The sequence below is a fragment of the Capsaspora owczarzaki genome (assembly GCF_000151315.2).
Source record: "Capsaspora owczarzaki ATCC 30864 unplaced genomic scaffold supercont2.8, whole genome shotgun sequence".
NCBI classification, from domain to species: Eukaryota; class Filasterea; order Ministeriida; family Capsasporidae; genus Capsaspora; species Capsaspora owczarzaki.
In genome coordinates, this window is record NW_011887299.1 from 455,815 (window position 1) to 474,409 (window position 18,595).

Below are 18,595 nucleotides of genomic sequence, written 5' to 3' on the forward strand. Positions count from 1 at the left end.
TTTGGCGGGTTTGATTGTAATACCTGACAGAGCGTAGCAAAGTTGCGTTTAGAATCCGGAGTGCTCAAATCTCAAGGAAAATCAAGACAACACACGAAATTAACGTGTAATTGTTCAATTTTAATAATAGTGCAAATGTGGTGCCAGTTTGTAGGAGGGAAGCGCCGAAAACCTGGAGAACAATTTTCACCCAAATCGCGAACCGAATTGTTGGTCGAACATCTCACCCCATTCCTTCGTTCGGTGGTTTCTGGCTTGCAAAAACATATTTATCAACTGACAATGTTTAAAAGGGCGCGATTTGGTTGGGAGTTCTGGCCAGGTTGGCGGGTTCTTTGTGACCTTTTGTGTGCTTGCGAGCCTGGCACTCTTGTGCCCCAGTATCGTCCTGATATCCATTGTTGTGCAAGAAAATGACAAAGCATTCCAACATTCTTGTATTTCAAACAGTCAAACGTCCAAAGAGAGCAGCTACACGCACGAGAAACTCATTCCAGAGAAAACAAGTTCACAGAACAAACACACAAAACACACAAAAGCAGCACCCGCACAGAGAGACACCAGCCAGCCAATAACACACCCATGCAGGCAGATGATACGCATGAGCATTGGATCATTTCGTCAAGGCAATTCGAAGCAGCGCGACAAAGAGTCACCCCTCGCTTTAACCCGAGGTCAACTTGAAATGATCGTCATCGTGGGTCGTGTATACGTGTCCTTCATTCGTCAGGTCCGTCAGGACATTTCTGGATTGATTGCAACAACAAATGCAGGTCAGTACACAGGCAATAAAAGCGTGAAACCAAGTAAGAGTTGCAAAGTTGCTTACCGAAGTTGATCCGGGGTGGCATTCGGGAACTGGTCGCGAATATCATCAAACGAGATATCGGGAGAGCTGCCAATCAAGGTCACGAGCTGCGTCGCGAGCGAGGAGAGATCGCCGGTCTGTGCGTGGGAGCGGAGGAGCGAGCTCGCAGGCTGTCCAGCGCCGCCAGCTCGGTCTTGCAACGAGCCCTTGGTCCGCTGCAGGTGCGTGAGGATTGCTTCCAAGCTGTGGTGGGTGATTTCGTCAAAGTTGGTGATGGGGTGGAGGGTGGCAGGGTGGATGGAGCGAACGTTTTGGAATTCGCGCACGGGACCAGTGATGCGAGCGTAGACGCCCTCGCTGTGTGTGTGAGCAAGTAAGAATGACACCAAAAACAAAACAGAGACAGCACAGTGAGAAAAGAGAAGAGACTGGGTGACGATGCGCTTTGTTTGGAGCGTGCAAAAAACAACAAACCAAAAAAAAACTTTAGTCTTTGGACGCACCGGAGGTCTGCGTTGTTCACGGGTCCAAATGCCTTGGCCGTGATTTGAGAGGTACCATCCTCGATGAGATAGGTTCGGTGCGAGGTGACTTCCTGCACACTGCGAATGACGCCCACGATTTTGACCTATGCCAAAAAAAAAAAAAAAAAAAAGTCGAGTCACCCGGAGGCAAAGCATAAGTGCGTGGCGACATGCACAAGTTCAGAAGGGAATCAGAGATGAAAAGGTGGACATGGCCACAGGACAACGAGGACGATTCGAAAAAAAAAAAAAAAAAAAAAGCAAAGCAAAGAAAAAAAGAAAAAAAAAAGTTTGGCGGCAAAAAATGGAATTTGGCGGGAACGCACCACAGCGAATTCAGCGCCGTCCATGCGCCAGTTGTTGCCTTGAGACGGTGCCATTTGCAATATTTGACGGATTGTGCATGAGGTGATGCCCTTCGCACGTGCCTGTAGCAAGGCGTATCGTATCACGGTGAGCCAAGTTGCGCGACATGAACGCGAAAGATGTTTGCCATGAGTGTGTTTTCCCGCGCTTTTTTTTTCTTTCCTGCTCGTTTCGACCATTTGCTTTGCTTACATTGCCCTTATCCTGGCCATCGCCGTGGGGAGATCCGGCCTGCTGCTGCATGTATCCTGCGCCTGGGCTTGTGTTGTATGCCTGAGCGTGGTGTGGAGAGACCCAGCGAGCAAAACGACCAAGGACAAAGGGAAAAAAAAAATCGCAAAAAAGTTTGTTAGTTGCCTGCACACGAAGAGTTTCAAGTTGCATGGTTGCCGAACAAGCTGCGGGCCGAGTACTATGGAAGCAAGTAGGTCACGGCAATGACAACGCAGCAAGCAAAGCGAGATGTTAAAACGCATAGAACTCACCATTGGTGGACGAGACAAAAAAAAAAAAAACCAAAAAAAAAAAAAAGACTGCTCTAATGCAAACTCAGCCAATTTCTGATGTACACTTTTTTTTTTTGCTTGGGGTTACGCGTAATTAATGCTTATAAACTTGTTTTGAATGCGTACATGTGTGTAGCATGGCGACTTTGAGTAGGACTGGGGAGAGCCTCGATCGAACTTCACTGCGAACTCTCGAACGGCCGCCCTCCCCACTGGCCACCCACCAGCTCCCTGCAAACAGTACAGCATCATCATCGCCTGTCTCGGTCATCTGTCTGTGCCACCCAGGCCACTCATTCCCCGTTTCGCTTGTTTGAGTTCTCAGTCTCATTTTTTTATTTTTGTATTTTTTTTTGCCCGTTTTCTCGTTGTTATTTGCCTGTGCAACACAGCGACCCCCTTTCAACCCTTACCTCCCCCCCCTGCTTCGTGTTCTTTGGATTCATTCTTGGTGGTCGTTGTCTGATCTGCCCTCGCGTCTCTTTCTGCCGTTCGTCCAACAAAACCATCCCTCTTCTCCCCCGCTGTCAATGTCTGGAGGCGGCGCGCAGACACGGACGGAGCCTGCAACGCCTCCTTCGCCGTCCTCGTTGCGGTCGATGGCTGCTGGCTTGGAGGTGCACCATCGCAAGGGTCATGTTCCAGAGCCCCTCAAGCTGGACTCTGCGGCAACAGCAGCACGGCCAGCATCGCACCAGCAGCATCAGCAACAACACATCCTCACAACGTCCTCGTCCACCTCGTCCACTTTGTCCACCTCGTCGTCGTCGTCCTCGTCGTCCTCCTCGTCTTTGGTCGCAGGACACGCCACCATCACTGCTGCCGCCGCGGGTGTCGCTGCGCCGCTCGGAGGCAGCAACGCCGCTGGTGTTGGTAGTGCGAGTGCCATTCCCAGTCGCAACGCTGCGCTCAACTTGGCGTCGCCGCTGCCTTCGCCCACAACGCGCCGACGCCTGGCGAGCCAGCTCGGCCCTGCTGCCAGTGTGCCGAGCGCACCCAATTCTGCCGGCAGCCCCAGCACGGGCACCAGCTCGTCTGCCGAGCCGCAAGTGTTTGGCAGCCCCCTCACATCGTCGCTCTTGGCCTCGTCGTCGTCGTCGCTGTCGTCCTCTGCATCGTACCCGCCACCACTGTCGCCGCGCAGCCTCATGGCTTCCATGCCACCCGCGCTGTTCAGCACCCCGTCGTCGTTGTCGTCGTCGGGCAGCGCCGGTCGCAGCCTCCTCTCTGGTGGCGCCGTGACTACCGCGTCGGCCACCGCTTCCTCTGCCGCCGGCAACAGCGCCCACACTACTCCAGCCACTTCCACTGCCAGTCGCTCCCGCGCCAGCAGTTTTGGCTCGACCTCAGCAGCCGCCGCCGCAGCCGCAGCATCTGAGTCTGGCGAAGGTAACAACTCCACTCGGCTTTTTTTTTTTTTTTTTTTTTTTTTTTTATAATGGCCGTGTTTCAACATTGCCAGGAGGAGGAGGAGGAGGAGGAGGAGGACGGTGAAGGGGGAAGGGCGAGTTCTTGCGATTTTGTGCACAACAAGCGATGTTCACCAACAGGCGCGAAGTCTGCTGAGAAACGCTCTGAACAAACGCAAACGATGGAAGAGGAAACAAAAAAAAAAAAAAAAAAAAAAAAAAAAGCGACGGAGTTCGAATAGAATGTATCAACCAAAAAAAAAAAAAAAAAAAAAAAGAAGGGTCGCGAACACTTTGCTTGTTTTGTTGATCATTCCCAACGCAATGGCATGGCGCAATGCAAATGCATGGTAGGGAGAGCAAAGTTGTAGTGGGAAAGAGGAACTGCGGAGACCCTTGCTTGCTGAGCGCAACAGATAGCTGCCGCTCTTTCTTTTCAAAAAAAAAAAAAAAAAAACCCCTCTGCGAAACGCAGTCCGAGAATTTTTTTTTTTTTTTTTTTTTTTGGCGTGACAATGTGTTTGACGACATCGAGTTGTCGGGGAATTTTTGCTCTGGAAGCAACTGTGAGTCGGGGAGTGTTGTGCGCGACATGCTCGTTGTGTGTGTGTGCGCGCGGAGCGATTTGGCGTTTTTTGCATGACGAATTGCCGCCTAAAAGCGATGCAAACCGAACATTTCAACATTGCGTTCACCATGCTCGATGCAATCGTGACGGTGCTGTTTGTGAAGAGAGCGCCGCGTTGGACTGTTGGATTGGATTGGGTTGACTGACTCGGCTCCTTGCTCACATGTTGCTCTCGCTTCTCTTGTTCTGAAACACGCTCGGCAGATGTCTCGTCGCCAGTCCGGCTCTTGTCGTTGCAGCTGAAGGAATCGCCGCTCTTCCACAGCTCGTCCAATGCCTTTTTGGAGCGGCTAGTCGAGACCATGAAGCCGCGCCTGTACAAAGCGAGCGACGTGATTATCAGCTTTGGCGACAGCGGGCGCGCCATGTTTTTCATCTACAAGGGCGTTGTGGAGATCATTTCTGCCGACAGAGAGACAGTGGCCGCGACCCTTGGCGAGGGCAAGTTTTTTGGTGAAATTGGCCTGCTGTTTGGCGTCCCGCGCACAGCTACCGTGCGCGCCTTGACGCCTTGCATTCTGTTTGCAATCACACACGACAAGGTCTCGGAGGTGTTTCAAGAATTTCCCGAGATGCGCGCCCAGATTGAAATGGAGGCGCAGAGTCGCTTCTCGATGGTGAGAGGTCGCGTCCAAGCGTCGCCGGTCTTGGCGCCCACAGCCGACAGCGCGGCCGCTGACAGCGCACCGCCCGCTATCGCCAGTACCGTGGCACCGGCATTCAGCACTACGACCGCTGCTGCGCTCATGCGAGCGGAAGGTGGTCACTCCAAACAAGCGTCGTTTGACGATCTCGAAGAGCTATTACGGGCCAATGAAGCTCTTGTTCGGGTAAGCTAGTGGTGATGAGTGGTTTTTTGTGTTGTTGTTTTGTCGGATTTGGTTTTTTTCATTTCGTTTGGTTTCTCTTTGTTTTTTTTTTTTTTTTTGTTTGTCGGAACGGGTTTTCTTGTTTTGTCTGTTTGTTTGGTTTTTGAACCCAATCTTGACACCAACAGCAAATCCCAATGTTCGCACACTGCGACGCTGGTTTTGTTCGAATGGCAGCCGCGCGCGTCCGCCCTCGTACCTTCCCAGCAACCTCGATTATCTTCCACTACAACGAACCTGGCGATGAGATTTTCTTCCTTCTGAGCGGCTCGGTGTCCGTTTTTGGCCGCGACGACGAAGTGGAGTTTGAGATTTTGATGCCTGGCAGCTTCTTTGGCGAAGTAAGTCATCCTCACCTGGCCAAACTATTTCCTGCCACACTCAAGGGGGACTGAGCGCCTCTTTTTTGATTCTTGTTTTTTTTTTAAACAAAAATTCCTATTTCTTTGTTTCGACAGATTGCCGTCTTGTACAACACCACTCGCTTTACGACAGCCGTTGCGCGAGAGGACATTGAAACGTTTTCCTTGAGCAAAGCGGACATGAACGATCTTGCTCCCCTGTATCCCGAGATGAAGGAGCGGATTGAAAAGATCTCCAACCGAAGGTACGGACGTTTTGATATTTCATGTCTTTGTGCAAGAGTTGGGAGTCTCTCGTTGTTCCTCGCCCGTTTTGTTGCCAAGAATAGTAGCTCACAATCCGACTTCTCCCTCCCTCCTCTACCTCAAAACAGGTATCGCGACTGGCTGCGAGCAAAACAGCTCGAGACGGCTGCGTCTCCCTCTCGATCGCCCGATCGAAAGTCTCCGGTTCAAACTCCTGCCCCATCTCCAGTACCATCGCGCAAATTTGGTGCAAACTCGGACGCCACCACCGCCGTGGGTAACGGGTCGCCGCGGCAACCAACAACCGCGCAAACCTCAGCAACTGGAGTGGGCACGGTGCTCTTTTCCACTCCATTGCTCGGTGCGTCCGCTCCCATGACAGGCAGTCCGGGCAGCATGAGCGCCCCTGTGTCGCAGCGTGGCTCGCCCGGCTCGCGATCGCCATTGCTCTCTGGCGGTACGCCACCCAACAATAGCAGTACCGCCAATCTGGCCAACAGCGGGCTAGCTCCGCAACTCCAGCAGCAGCAGCAACAGCAGCAGCCATCTCACCAGCTGTCGCATCTCGTCCACCACAATGGCCTCCTGAACCAGCTGCCCAAGTTGCAAGTTGGCTCGTTTGGCTCGTCCAATGCTCGTGCGATTTCAGCTCCAGTCACCTCTACCAACAGCACGAACGGATCGCCCAACAACTCGCTGCAAAATCAAAACACCACCCTTGCGTTCGCGGTCAGCGGGCGGCGCAGCTTCTCTGAGAAGGACCGGCCCAGCTACCTGCAGTCGCAGCAGCAGCTCGCTCAGCAGGCCCGTCCCATTTTCTCGCCACCGGCTCAGCGTAGTACGTCGATTACCAACATTTCCGACATTTTGCTGCTTCCTGCCAGTGATCCGGCGGCCTCTCAACTCGGGGGTGGTATCTCCTCACCTCCAACTGCTGGTTCAGTGCTCAACCTCGCCAACGCCAACGGCCCTTCGCCTGGCTCGGGGCTGGCATCCAAACTTTCATCATCGCTGGGCTTCAGCCAAGGGCTGGGTCTGGGCAGCATGGCCGCCTCTGTATCGATGCCCTCGCTTCGAGACATTACGGCGACGGAAGCTCGCGAAATGTCCCCTGGAGGTGTTGTGTTCCCGCCCACCATTCTGACCATGGCCAATCGTCGGAGCTTCTCTGCAATGGCACAGCACCAATCCTTTGATGCCACGGCCGACGGCCAGCCAATGACCCACGCACAGCTGGAGCAGCTTTTGCTTCAGCAGGACGAGAACAACCAAGCAGAGCTGTCTCGACAGGCCACGTCGCATCTTGCCGCAGCGTCACTGTCCGCCATGCCCCGCTTTGGCAACAATCCTGACTTGCGCCCCCATCAAGTCATCGAGTCACCAGTACCTCATCACTCGTCGACCTCGGCGTTCCCATTCGCATCGGCGAGCAATAGTGCTCTAAACACATCTGCTGCTGCCGCCGCCGCTGCCGCCGCCATCGCCGCTGCTGCCGGTACGACTGCTGCTGGAGCTCCTGCCACCGTAGGACCCGCCGAGCCGGTCGATTTGTCGCAGTACCGCCCAGTTGCTGGCCCCTTTGCACCACCTCGCAAGGCCTTCTCCATGGAGGACATGAGTCGCCGTCTCACTGCCATGGCAGCCGGTGGCTCGCCGTTGGCGACCTCGATGTCGGGAACACCGGGAAGCGCGACCCGCAGCCCGACCGCCAGCTCAACGGGTTTGGACACGCTGCAGCTGGAGGCCATGGCTTCGCCTACCTCCAACTACCACCGTCGCACGCATCGTCGCACGCCATCTGCCGACCTTGCCTCTCTCAAGGAGTCGGCAGACGAGAATTCCAACGAGCTGCGCAAACGTGCGTCCATGATGGGCCAGGCATCCCAATCGCCCAACCAGGAAGGGTCGCCGCGCAATTTGTCCCCCAGTTCTTCGTCCCATCCGTCTCGCCAAAACAGCCGCTCAACGTTGGCAAAGAGCTCCAGCGTTGACCTGCGCCAGACCGGGTCGCCGCAATCTCCTCAGCTCCTATCCCCGCATCTATCGCCTGCACTGGCCCCGCCGAGTGGAAATGTTGTCGTTTCAGAGTTTCATCTCGACAGCCAGCAGGGTGCCGCCGATCTTGCTGTCCCTGTGCCCGCTCGCGGCCTTCCGCACCAGTCGTCCAGCCTGAAAGAGTCCTCTCCAAAGCTGGCCGTGTTGCCTGCGCCGACGAGTCCTGTGGTGACCCCTACAATCACTGTGGAAAGCACGCCCGTCACTGACGAAGTGGTCGCACCATCTTCATCCGTTGATGAGGTCGCGTATGATGCCAATGCCGCCGCCGCGGCAGCTGCAGCAGCAGCGGCAGCAGCTGCATCGGGCATGATGTCTGCTTCCCGACATCGAGGTGGGTTTGCCCCTTCCTTGCCGCCGCATCTGCTTGGCAAAATGTCCGAGCCTGAAACTGTGGACGAGGATGGCTCGGATGGGGCGACTTCCACTGCTGAAGTTACGAGCCAGGAAAACAGCGATGAAGAAGACGAAGACGACGATGCCGACGACGACGACGATGATGATGATGACGGCCCTGCTGTCAATCCGTTCGCCAATTTCGGTGCCGGAGGCTGGGGCACCACCTCAACAGCCGCCGCCCCAGGCACATCTGCTCCAACAACGATGAGCAATCCGGCTGTTGATCGTCTGGTTGCCCAGTCGGTTGGTCGCCGCAGAGCAAGTGTCGCTGTTTGGCTCCCGACCGTCATGACGGATATTCCGCAAGACGAATCTCGATCGCGCACCTTGCCTGACGATGTGCGCAAGGCCTTCCTTGCCGAGCAAGAGCGCCGTGCCGCAGCAGACAGCGGACTGACCGTTTCCAACATTGTCGAGCTGCCCGTCACCGTCACCATGCGCATTTTCTCGTGGCTGGACTTTCCGGATCTTGTGCGCGTGAGCAGAGTGTGTCAAATGTGGCATCGCCTTGCCTTCGCGCCCGAAGTTGTGTCCACCATCGACCTGTCGTCCGTGCACAAGAAGGTCACCGACACCGTGCTTGACAATCTTACCGAGAAGCTCGGGGACTCTGTGCGGAAGCTATCGCTCCACAACTGTTGGCTGATTACGGATAATGGCCTCAGGATTGTTGTAGAGCGATGCCCAAAGCTCGAGTATCTGTCCTTGTTCAGCTGCTGGGACATTACGACCGAAAGCTTGATTCTGCTTGGCTCGCACTGCCCGAACATTCAGTACTTGGATATTAGCAACTGCCGCAAAATCACGGACGATTCGCTGATTCAGCTGACCGCCAGCTGCTCCACCATTCGTTGGCTCGAGCTCTCGTACTGCAAGAACATTTCAGATGCGGCAATGGTGGAGGTGCTTGGCACGTGCTCCAACACCTTGCAGCACTTGAATTTGCAACGCTGCACGCGTCTGACCAAGGAGGCCTTTGCGCCGCTGCGTGTGACGCCAGCCCTGCGCTTGACCAAGCTGATTCTCTCCGACTTGTTTGCTCTCGACGACCAAACGGTGGCCGACATTGCTGCTGGGTGCCCGCAGCTTCAACACCTCGACATGTCGTTCTGCTTTGGCCTCACAGAAGCCGCGCTGTCCCATCTCGCTCGTCACTGCAAGGCGCTGGTGCATCTCGATCTTGCCAGCTGCGCGGGCGCCGTCACCGACGCTTCCGTGGATGCGCTGGTCGCCTCCCCCTCCGAGTTGCGCGTCACTCTGCAGTGGCTGAATCTGCGCAACTGCTCGTCCATCACCGACGACGCGCTTCGCTGCCTCAACGAGAACTGCGCCGTCTTGCAGCATGTCAACCTGTCCAACTGCAAGCATGTCACTGCCGGCTGTGCCGAGCGCAGCACCAACATTGCCACGGTCGTACTAAATGCCAGCGTTCGTCCTCCAGCAGTGGCGCTTGCTAGCAGCAACGCTGCAGGTGCTGCAGTCCCAATGCTGCACGGATGATTTTTAGTTTGTTTTGTCGCTTGTTGGTGTGTCCTCATGAAGGCTGAAATGCCTTTTCTTCTCTTGTTCCTTGTTGTGTGTTTTGTCTTCTGCCTGCTCTTGTGTTACTCTGCTGTGGCTCTGTTGTTGGGCTTGTTTTGATGCACTGGGTGCATATCGATGAGTACGTTTTGTTGTTTTTCATCCATTGCTGTGTTGATCCTTTTTTTTTTTTCTTGTGAACGAGAATTACAGCCAATTGTTCCATTTACCCCTGTATTATCGTATCATTATTGGGCGTGATTTCTGATGCGAGGGCTCATCCAAGCAATTCAGACTCGAGTGCAATGCATGACTTTTTTTTCATTGAGTTTTGCATTGTGAATCACTCATCTTTTTTTTTTTTTTTTTTTTTTTTTCGTTTATTGTAAGTGTTCCTTACTTTCTTCCTCCCTTGAACTGTGGGATGCTTTTTGGTTTTGCGCTGTTCCTCGGGGTGCGACGTTTGCTCCATCGTTGTGATGACTCTTGAAGCCAATGACCAACCACCCCCAGAGTGCGAGAGTGGCAGCAGCGCGGACGGGAGGCCGTGAGAACTGAGGAAAGGGGGAAGGACGGCAAAAAAAAAAAAAAAAAAAGCAAAAAAAAAGCACTTTTTATGCAGTCTCGTGTCGCAAAATCCATTCTGTGTGGTCAGGCGGGGATATGGGGGAAATAGCGGGAACTCTTGTCTGTTGTCGCCTCACTGCATGCGTCGATGGGCTCTGTGGATGCGTGGTCAGCTGCATTGGCGCAGAGCGAGGGTGATAGTGCTTGAAGCAAAAGTAAGAAGTGTGCAAGCATCGAGTGTGGAACACAATCCGTGTTTTTTTTTTTTTTTTTTTTTTTTTTTTTTTTTCTGTTTTGAGCTTTGGATTTCGTCGCGTCGTGTTGTTGTTGGCTTTCAGACGCGTTTTGTGCTTGTGTTGGGTTTGTGGTGAGCAAGTGCAACAAACCAGCAATGCATTGCGCTATCAAAACACAGGAGCAAACAGCCGAGCGAAAATGAGCCGCCCCTTCTTCAAATTGGTTGACAGTTGGCAATCGTATCAACAAACCAAAAAAAAAAAAAAAAAAAAAAAAAAAAAAAAAATCAATTTTTTGATTTCTTCCAATGAATGCTTGTTGTTTCGCAATGTGCGCCTCGTTTCGCGACTGGAGACCGACATATTGATTGCGAGCAGAGGGGCAAAAAAACGGGAACATGATGATTTTAGCATTCATTGGTGGATTGCATCAGTGTGTGGATGAATGGATGAAGGACCAAACCCAGCGTCGATTTTAGAGCATGACACGCTCTCACTGAACGGAGCAGACAGGTCACCAAAACGCTGGTAAAGAGAGGGAAAAAAAAATGGTGTGAAGCATTGAGAACGAGGAGCTTTGCTTGAAGTGCCCGCAAATGTGCAACAACAACGGTGGTGCTGCTGCTACTGCTTTTGATCACCGACACGACATGCACAAGATGCTTATTCCCACAGTTGTTGTTGTCATTGTTGTTGTCGTTGTCGTTGTTGTTGTTGTTGTTGTTGTTGTTGTTGTTGTTGTTGTTGTTGTTGTTGTTGTTGTTGTTGTTGTTGTTGTTGTTGTTGTTGTTGTTGTTGTTGTTGTTGTTGTTGTTGTTGTTGTTGTTGTTGTTGTTCCACAATGTTTCACGCTCACATGGGATGGTTGTTTTTAAAAATCATTGTTGACATCGCTAGGACTTGGCTCTCCCAACGCTTATCCAAGTGGTCGCCAATTGCACTGCATTCACGAGAGCTATGGGATTGATGAACTACTTGAAACAGCCAGGCTGCCCGGTAGGCATTCAGGTGGCTCGCTCGATGGGATGCTGCGCGCGGCCAGCATACGAAGCAAGCGACCCGCTGAAAGCCGCAACCAAGTCGGACGAGACACCTGGGTGGTGGCAGCGCGTGTCTGAATTCTGCACGGTCCGAGTCTTTTATCAATTCTGGGCGTTGCTGCTGACCTTTTTGTGCTACACTGCCCTGCATCTGGCCCGCAAGCCATCTTCGATCGTTAAGGACACGCTTGCGCCCAACAACACCAGCCCAAGCGACCCTGGCTGGGAGCCGTTCGTCGACAACCACTCCTTGCTGGGCAATCTGGACTCTGTCTTCCTTGGCGCGTATGCTGTTGGCATGTTTGTTTCGGGCCACATTGCAGACCGCATGAGTTTGCGCTTGTTTTTGGTCATTGGCATGTTTGGCACGGCGCTCTTCATGGTGTTCAACGGCCTCGCGCAGACTTGGAACATTCACAACTTTGGCTACTTTGTCTTTGTGCAAATCGTGATGGGCCTCTTCCAGTCGACAGGCTGGCCCGCTGTGGTTGCTGTCGTTGGCAACTGGCTTGGCAAGGGTCAGCGTGGCTTGATCATGGGTCTGTGGAACTCCAACTCCTCGGTCGGCAACATTATTGGCGCGGTTGTGTGCTCTGCCGTGCTTCCTTGGGGCTGGGGCTGGGCCTTCATTGTTCCGGGCATCATCTGCGCTGCCATTGGGCTCTTTCTCTTCTTCTTCCTTGTTGAGCGGCCCGAGGATGTTGGCATGCTTTCGGTCGAGCAGCAGCGATTGTTTGACGCCCATCGCAACGGCCAATTGGACGACCCTCGCAACGTTCGTGCTGCTGAGGCTGTCGCGGCCATCTTTGATAGCAAGCTGTCTACAATTCACTCAAAGAACGGCGCCATTTCTCGCAATGGCTCGGCAAAGCAGCTCACCAGCGAAGACGGCGTGTCCGACGGCTTGCTGAGCCCTCCTGAACCGCAGTTGGAGCCCATCTCGTTCTGGCGCGCATGGCTCATCCCGGGCGTTGCCATTTACTCTGCTTCGCTCTTCTTCTGCAAGCTAGTGAGCTACACGTTCATGTTTTGGCTGCCATACTACCTTTCCAACACGCCAGTCGATGGCGAGAAACTAGACAGCTCCTATTCGGGCTACCTGTCCACCCTGTTTGATGTCGGCGGTATTATTGGCGGTGTGCTGATTGGGCTGTTCTCTGACATGTTTGACAAGCCGGCCATTTTGAGCACGGTCTTTTTGTACGTGGCCATTCCCATCATGTACGTCTACCGTGTGTACGGTCCCGTCAACATTGCCACCAACGTTGGTCTCATGATTCTTGCTGGCATCGCTGTCCAAGGCCCGTATTCGCTCATCACCACTGCCGTCTCCGCCGATCTTGGTGGGCACGAATCGCTCAAGGGCAACGCCCAGGCACTCGCAACCGTGACGGCCATCATTGATGGAACCGGATCGATTGGTGCTGCCCTTGGTCCCTCGATCGCCGGCTGGATTGTCGACCCAAACAACGCCGCAACGTGGGACTACACGTTCTGGATGCTGATGGGAATGGAGGCCGTCAGTGGCATTTTGCTTTCGCACCTCGTCTACAAGGAGATTCAGCTCATTCGGAAGCGACGAAATGGCTACACGCAAGTACCGGAACATGCGCCCCCGATCATTCATCGAGTTGCATCTGTGTATTAGAAGTTGCATCTGTGTATTAGAATGGGGTGAGAAGCAGGCTGTGTGAAACGGTTCAATTTTTTTCTCTCGTTTTCTGATGCTTTTGTATTTCTTGATAGTTTCCCCCCCCCCTCCCAGGGGCATTTTTGGTTGGACCTTTCGATGTCATGTGTATAATAAAGCTTTCTGAACAACAGTTCCCCGACAGTGGTACTACAACAACCAAAGCTCAAACAAACAAACAAACAAACAAACAGCAACAAAACTAAACAAAAGACACGATTCAATGTGCGGACTGTTGGTGCTGGGACAAGGGATCGAGTGACTTTTGTGGCGCTTTGCCGATTGGGTGAATTGGTGAATTTGAGGTAGAAGTCAAACCGCCGACTGAGAATTCGCGACAAGAATTAATAAAACACGGTTTGGGTTTTGACTGCACTTGAATCTCCATCGCTTTTGCCCATGAGACGTTCATCAAGCACTGCGAACGTGGTTCAGTGGCAGAATAGGTCGTTGCCAACGACTTGACCCGAGTCCGATTCTCGGCGTTCGCACGTTTTTTTTTGTTTTTTTTTTCGTTTGTTTTTGTTCGTTGTGTTTGTTTTTGTGATTTCACAATTACATTCACTATCTTCGAGCATGCATGTAATAGTATGCAAATTAGGAAGCGACGAAGGAACGAAAAGATCAAATATCGTCAATCTTTCTGTGTTTCAGGTTGTTTGTTTGTTTGTTTGTTTGGTTTCAAGCGCGTGCGTTTCGGTTTTTCCTTCTTCCCCTTCTGTAAGACCTTGGTAGGGTTAGCCAGGCAATGTTGTTGTGGAAAGTGTGTTATTTCACTTTGCAGACTGGGCTGCAATTCCAAATGCGCCCTCTCTACACCCGATGGGGAGAATCGGTTGGTCTATGGTGCCTTGTGCGTTTCCTCTCCTTCCAGTTTCAAGGCGTCTTTTTGCCTTCTCTTTCAGCTTTCCATCCAGCTCAGTCAAGTTTTTTCAGTCTTCTTTCTTTGTTATTTTTTTTTTTTTTTTTTTTTTGCCAACATGCTGTCGCATCAGAGTATGACTCGGAGACAGCGCGAGTTGTATGATAAAGTCAAGAATGCGAGAGGAGACCTGAGGTTAGTAGCCGAAGCTAAAGCAACAGTGTGACTGCGCGCGTATTGACTGTACTGCATGGAGGAAAGGTTGCCAGAGGAAGAGATTGGCGATGCTGGCGCGAAGGCGATTGCTGAGGCTCTCAAAGTGAACGCGACTGTGACCACGCTTGAGTAAGGCATCTCGCTCAAACTGATGGATGCGAGCGAGTAATCCAGTGACAATACAGAGGCTTCGCTGATGTCGAGGACAGTCTGGGGAAGAATCAGATTGGCGATGCAGGCGCGCGAACGATTGCTGAGACACTCAAAGTGAACACGACGCTGACTCAGCTCTTGTAAGGCATCTCGCTTGAACATGCATGTGAGTGGCTGATCCAACAGTCGGCATTGAGATGTATTATTGACGGAGAAAGGACAGCTTATATAGGAACCAGATACGGGAAGGTGGAATGAACGCGATTGCTGAAGCACTCAAGGTGAACACGTCGGTGACTGCGCTCGGGTAGGCAAAATCACGTTTGGTGATGCATGTGAATCAGTATTCTAGAGGTTCTACAGTCTTCGTTGACGTCTAGGACAGTCTGGGGATTAATCAGATTGGCGATGCTGGAGCGCAGGCGATTGCTGAAACACTCAAAGTGAACACGACAGTCACTCGGCTCTAGTAAAGCATCTCGCTTTGATGTGAGTGGCTGGTTTCAGCCCGGCATTGAGAGTGCTCACTGAAGGAGAGGATGGACAGCTTGGACCAGAATCAGATTGGCGAAGCTGGAGCGCAGGCGATTGCGGAAACACTCAAAGTCAACAAGACTCTGTCTGAGCTCTAGTAAGGCATCTCGCTTGAACGTGATGCATGTGAGTGGGTGACACATGACAGTAGAAGTGCTCACTGATGGAGGAGATGGACAGTCTTGGTGACAATCGGATTAGCGATGCTGGAGCAACGCCCATTGCTGAGGCACTCAAAGTGAACACGACGTTGACTGCGCTCGAGTAAGGCATCTCACTTTGACTGATTCCAGCAGAGGGTAAGCAGAGTGCTCAATGAGAGATGGGACTTGGACAGCCTGGGTAAGAATCAGATCGGCAATCTTGGCATGATGGCGATTGCTGAAGCACTCAAAGTGAACACGTCATTGACCGAGCACAAGTAAGTCATCTTATTTTGACAGATGCTTGGATGATTTAACAGAGGGCATTCAAGAGCTCACCTATGAAAATGGACAGCCTGAACGTAAATCAGATTGGTGATGAAGGAGCGAAGGCGATTGCTGAAGCGCTCAAGGTGAACACATCGGTGAAGAAGCTCAAGTATGTTGCTCTGCTCGTTGCTCGTATTGAACTTTAAGTCAGAGTCGATCAGAACTTGCCTCTTGTCTCGTTGCTTACTTGTCGAGAAACAGTCTAGCTTTTAATTGCATTGGCAAGGTTGCGGCTCAGGCAATTCAGGACGCACGCCCTTTGACTGAACTGAAGTACGTGTTTCGAGCCCTTGATGCTCATTCAATGCTTCTCCAAGCAGTGGAGCGGCTTCGCTGACTGCTGATGCATCCTGCTGCTTGTTCGTCGCATAGACTCAACTACCAGATAAACCCACTTGCGTTTGCCTTACGTCCACGATTGGCAACTGCTGAAGACCTGCAGATCGTGTTCCGAATGCTGACCAGCGGGTTGGAGCTGGAGAATCAGTCCGCATCTCTACCTGCACTACCAGCTGAGATTGCTGATCTCATCATGGACGAGGCATATTATTGGCAAGGCGTGGAGCGAGTGAATTGGATTGAAGGGACCGCCGATGGTGTTCTGAAAGTGACAGTGCCTCAGAGCATCAATGGGAATTCGATCCGCGTGAAAGTAATTCAGGTGCTTTGGGACAAGAGCACAGAAGGCAAGTCGAAACAGAACTGCGTGTTTTACTTGACTATTCGAGATGAGCAAGGTGTTGTTCGATACGAATGTGCTGCGACACCAAGCTTCGTCGATTCGACCATTCGACTTGCGACAATCTGGCCAGCGAGTCATCCTGTCATCCGACAAATGCGCGAGGGCTGGGAGGTTCAAGTTCAACCCAGCGAGCCTCCCGGCGATGACGTACTTGAGTATCTTTATGTCGGATATGTTTAACATCAAGTGAGACCTTGGTAGGGTTAGCCAGGCAATGCTGTTGTAGAAAAGTGTGTTTTATTTCACTTTGCAGACTGAACTGCAATTCCAAATGCATGCAAACAATACAAAGACATCAACGCCGAGTCTTCTTAGCAAAGAGCGACCCAGCCGGGACCGCAGAGCCTGCGGGTCCTGCTAGCGGAGGCTATGGCGGCCAAGTACAACTTGTCGGCGGAGGAGCTCGAGAGACGTCGTCGTGAGCACCTTTGTTTCCGCTGTGGCTCCGGAACCCATCTCAGGAAGACATGCGGTCAGGCCCCGGCGGTGGCGGCAGTTCAAGGTGAGGCCGCGCAGGGAAAAGCCCAGCCCGACTCCCCTGAACGCGGTAGGAGTCGGGCGATACGAAGTGTTGACACAGCAGGTGCAAGTCGCGTGCGCGGGTTCTTCTGATACCGCGATGCAGGTGCAAGCTCTTATTGACACTGGATCGGTCGCCACATTTGTGAGCCGTGCTGTAGCAAATACACTTCGTGCCCCCTCATTTCCAGTTCCAATGATCAAGTTGAGGACAGTGACGAAGGAGGAGATGAAGGTGCGCGAAGGCGTGGCGCTGCGAGTTACTTTGGCGGGCCGGCAGTTGTGGGTCCAAGCGATGATCCTGGATGGGCCGGTGGTGCCGCTCCTGTTGGGCATGGATGTGCTGGCGGCGGCAAATCCTGTCATCGATCTGGCGACTCGGACGGTGCAGTTCGAGAGCATGAAGCCGGTTCGTGTCAGAGGCAAGGGCAGTCTGGGCTCGGGCGTCATTGGCGTGGTGCAGCAGGACGAGGCTGCGCCCGCGGTGGTTGCGAAAGCGGCGGACGTGCAGAACGAGGCTAAGCCGGCGGTGGCGCAAGTGGCGCGGGACGAGGCTAAGCCGGCGGTGGCGCAAGAGACGGAGGCTCAGGACGAGACTAAGCCGGCGACACAAGCCAAGCCGGCGCAGGGCGAGGCTCAGCCAACGGTGGCGACAGAGGCCGAGCCGGCGACGGCGACAGAGGCCAAGCCGGCGGCAGCAGCGGAAGAGGCGAAGCCGGTGGTGACAGGGACCAAGCCAGCGCCGGTGGCGATCCTGCGGGAAGCGTCGGAGGCGAGGTTGCCGTCGTCAGTGGTGGCGTTCCGGCGACGTCGGAAGCGACAGAAACGGCGTATGTTTGTGCGCTTGGTCGCGGCGGCCGATGCGCTGGAGGTGGTTCTGCCCGAGGCGTACGCAGAGTTCGCGGATCGTTTTGAACCGAGCGGACCCAAGAAGCTGCCCGTGAGCCGACCTGGTTTTGATGCGGTGATCCGTATTGACCCGTCCAAGCAGCTCAGGTGTGACCCGAACCGCAAGTTTGGCCGTAGCAAGGAGGAAGCCCTGAGGAAGTACGTGGAGGACGGTCTGAAGACTGGCATGATTGTGGAGTCCGAGTCCGCGTTCTGCTCCCAGCCCATGTTCGTCAAGAAGGGTGATGGCTGGCGCGTCTGTATGGACTCCGGCGTCTGAATGAGGCGACGATCAGGGATCGGTACCCGTCGCCTGATGCCTTGGCGCTGATTGACAAGCTGAAGGGCGCGAAATTTTTCAGCAAGTTTGATCTCACGAGCGCGTTCTGGCAAGTGAGATTGAGCGCCGACAGTGAGAAATACACGGCGTTCCCGTGCGACGGCAAGCTGTACCAACACAGGGTCATGTGTTTCGGGTTGGTCAACGCGCCGGCGATGTTCCAGCGTCTGATTAATGAGGTCATGGGCCCGCTCTCCGCTTTCGCTGGAGGGTACTTTGACGACATTATTGTGTTTTCCAAGACGCCGGAGGAGCACGAGCTCCACGTGAAGCAGATGCTGGCTCGGCTGAGGGAGTTTGACCTGTACGTCTCCTTGAAGAAGTGCGTGTTTGGCACGTCGAGTGTCGACTTCTTGGGGCGGCGGGTCAGCGAAGCCGGAGTGGCGGTGGATCCTCGCAAGGTGCAGGCAGTCCTCAACTGGAAGCCGCCGACGGACGCGACTGGTGTGCGTGAGGTCAACGGCCTCGCGTCCTTCATGAGGCGTCATGTGCCGAACTATGCCGAGCTGGCGCGCCCGATGACGATGCTGACGCGGAAGAATATCCCATTCGTCTGGTCGGCAGAGTGCGAGAAGTCGTTCCGCGCGATCCAGCAGGCGCTCGTCCAGGCGCCGGTGCTGGCGTACCCCGACACGTCGCGGC

At 53.4% G+C, this 18,595-nt stretch overlaps 5 protein-coding genes and 1 non-coding gene across 6 annotated transcripts; 5 read left to right on the top strand and 1 right to left on the bottom strand.

Moving 5' to 3' along the window:
* Nucleotides 1-406: 406 nt before the first annotated feature.
* On the bottom strand, nt 407-2,231 carry CAOG_05082 (hypothetical protein). Its single transcript, XM_004346717.2, has 6 exons — nt 2,184-2,231; nt 1,891-1,971; nt 1,659-1,760; nt 1,312-1,436; nt 830-1,165; nt 407-746 (listed from the first exon to the last, which is right to left on the bottom strand). Exons 1-6 carry the CDS (start codon nt 2,184-2,186, stop codon nt 665-667), a joined length of 729 nt encoding a protein of 242 aa, XP_004346767.1. The 5' UTR covers nt 2,187-2,231; the 3' UTR covers nt 407-664.
* A 310-nt stretch (nt 2,232-2,541) lies between these two features.
* CAOG_05083 (hypothetical protein) lies at nt 2,542-9,916 on the top strand. The gene is made up of 5 exons (XM_004346718.2): nt 2,542-3,593; nt 4,446-5,071; nt 5,239-5,451; nt 5,569-5,717; nt 5,847-9,916. Exons 1-5 carry the CDS (start codon nt 2,735-2,737, stop codon nt 9,670-9,672), a joined length of 5,673 nt encoding a protein of 1,890 aa, XP_004346768.1. The 5' UTR covers nt 2,542-2,734; the 3' UTR covers nt 9,673-9,916.
* Nucleotides 9,917-11,374: 1,458 nt separating this feature from the next.
* On the top strand, nt 11,375-13,368 carry CAOG_05084 (glycerol 3-phosphate permease). Its single transcript, XM_004346719.2, has one exon. It carries the CDS (start codon nt 11,454-11,456, stop codon nt 13,182-13,184), a length of 1,731 nt encoding a protein of 576 aa, XP_004346769.1. The 5' UTR covers nt 11,375-11,453; the 3' UTR covers nt 13,185-13,368.
* A 278-nt stretch (nt 13,369-13,646) lies between these two features.
* CAOG_09631 lies at nt 13,647-13,717 on the top strand. The gene has a single exon. It is a non-coding gene; the product is annotated as a tRNA-Gly (tRNA).
* Nucleotides 13,718-14,338: 621 nt separating this feature from the next.
* On the top strand, nt 14,339-16,386 carry CAOG_05085 (hypothetical protein; the record flags this gene model as incomplete). The annotated part of the gene is made up of 10 exons (XM_004346720.2): nt 14,339-14,433; nt 14,547-14,597; nt 14,690-14,764; nt 14,843-14,926; nt 15,005-15,088; nt 15,172-15,255; nt 15,329-15,412; nt 15,490-15,573; nt 15,666-15,737; nt 15,837-16,386. 10 exons carry the CDS (start codon nt 14,339-14,341, stop codon nt 16,384-16,386), a joined length of 1,263 nt encoding a protein of 420 aa, XP_004346770.2.
* A 189-nt stretch (nt 16,387-16,575) lies between these two features.
* CAOG_08857 (hypothetical protein) lies at nt 16,576-18,567 on the top strand (the record flags this gene model as incomplete). The annotated part of the gene is made up of 3 exons (XM_011272209.1): nt 16,576-16,708; nt 16,917-17,869; nt 17,899-18,567. Coding segments are annotated over 3 exons (1,755 nt in total), but the record flags the coding sequence as incomplete, so codon positions are not given.
* Nucleotides 18,568-18,595: the final 28 nt, after the last annotated feature.

Bases quoted from the DNA above. Each gene is read 5' to 3' on its own strand.
- CAOG_05082 (XM_004346717.2), bottom strand. The intron at 1,166-1,311 runs GTGCGTCCAAAG...TCACACACACAG, and splicing joins GTGAACAACGCAGACCTCCG to CGAGGGCGTCTACGCTCGCA. The intron at 747-829 runs GTAAGCAACTTT...CAATCAATCCAG, and splicing joins GCCACCCCGGATCAACTTCG to AAATGTCCTGACGGACCTGA.
- CAOG_05083 (XM_004346718.2), top strand. From the start codon at position 2,735: ATGTCTGGAGGCGGCGCGCAGACACGGACGGAGCCTGCAACGCCTCCT. The intron at 5,452-5,568 runs GTAAGTCATCCT...TTGTTTCGACAG, and splicing joins CTGGCAGCTTCTTTGGCGAA to ATTGCCGTCTTGTACAACAC. The intron at 5,718-5,846 runs GTACGGACGTTT...ACCTCAAAACAG, and splicing joins GAAAAGATCTCCAACCGAAG to GTATCGCGACTGGCTGCGAG.
- CAOG_05084 (XM_004346719.2), top strand. From the start codon at position 11,454: ATGGGATTGATGAACTACTTGAAACAGCCAGGCTGCCCGGTAGGCATT.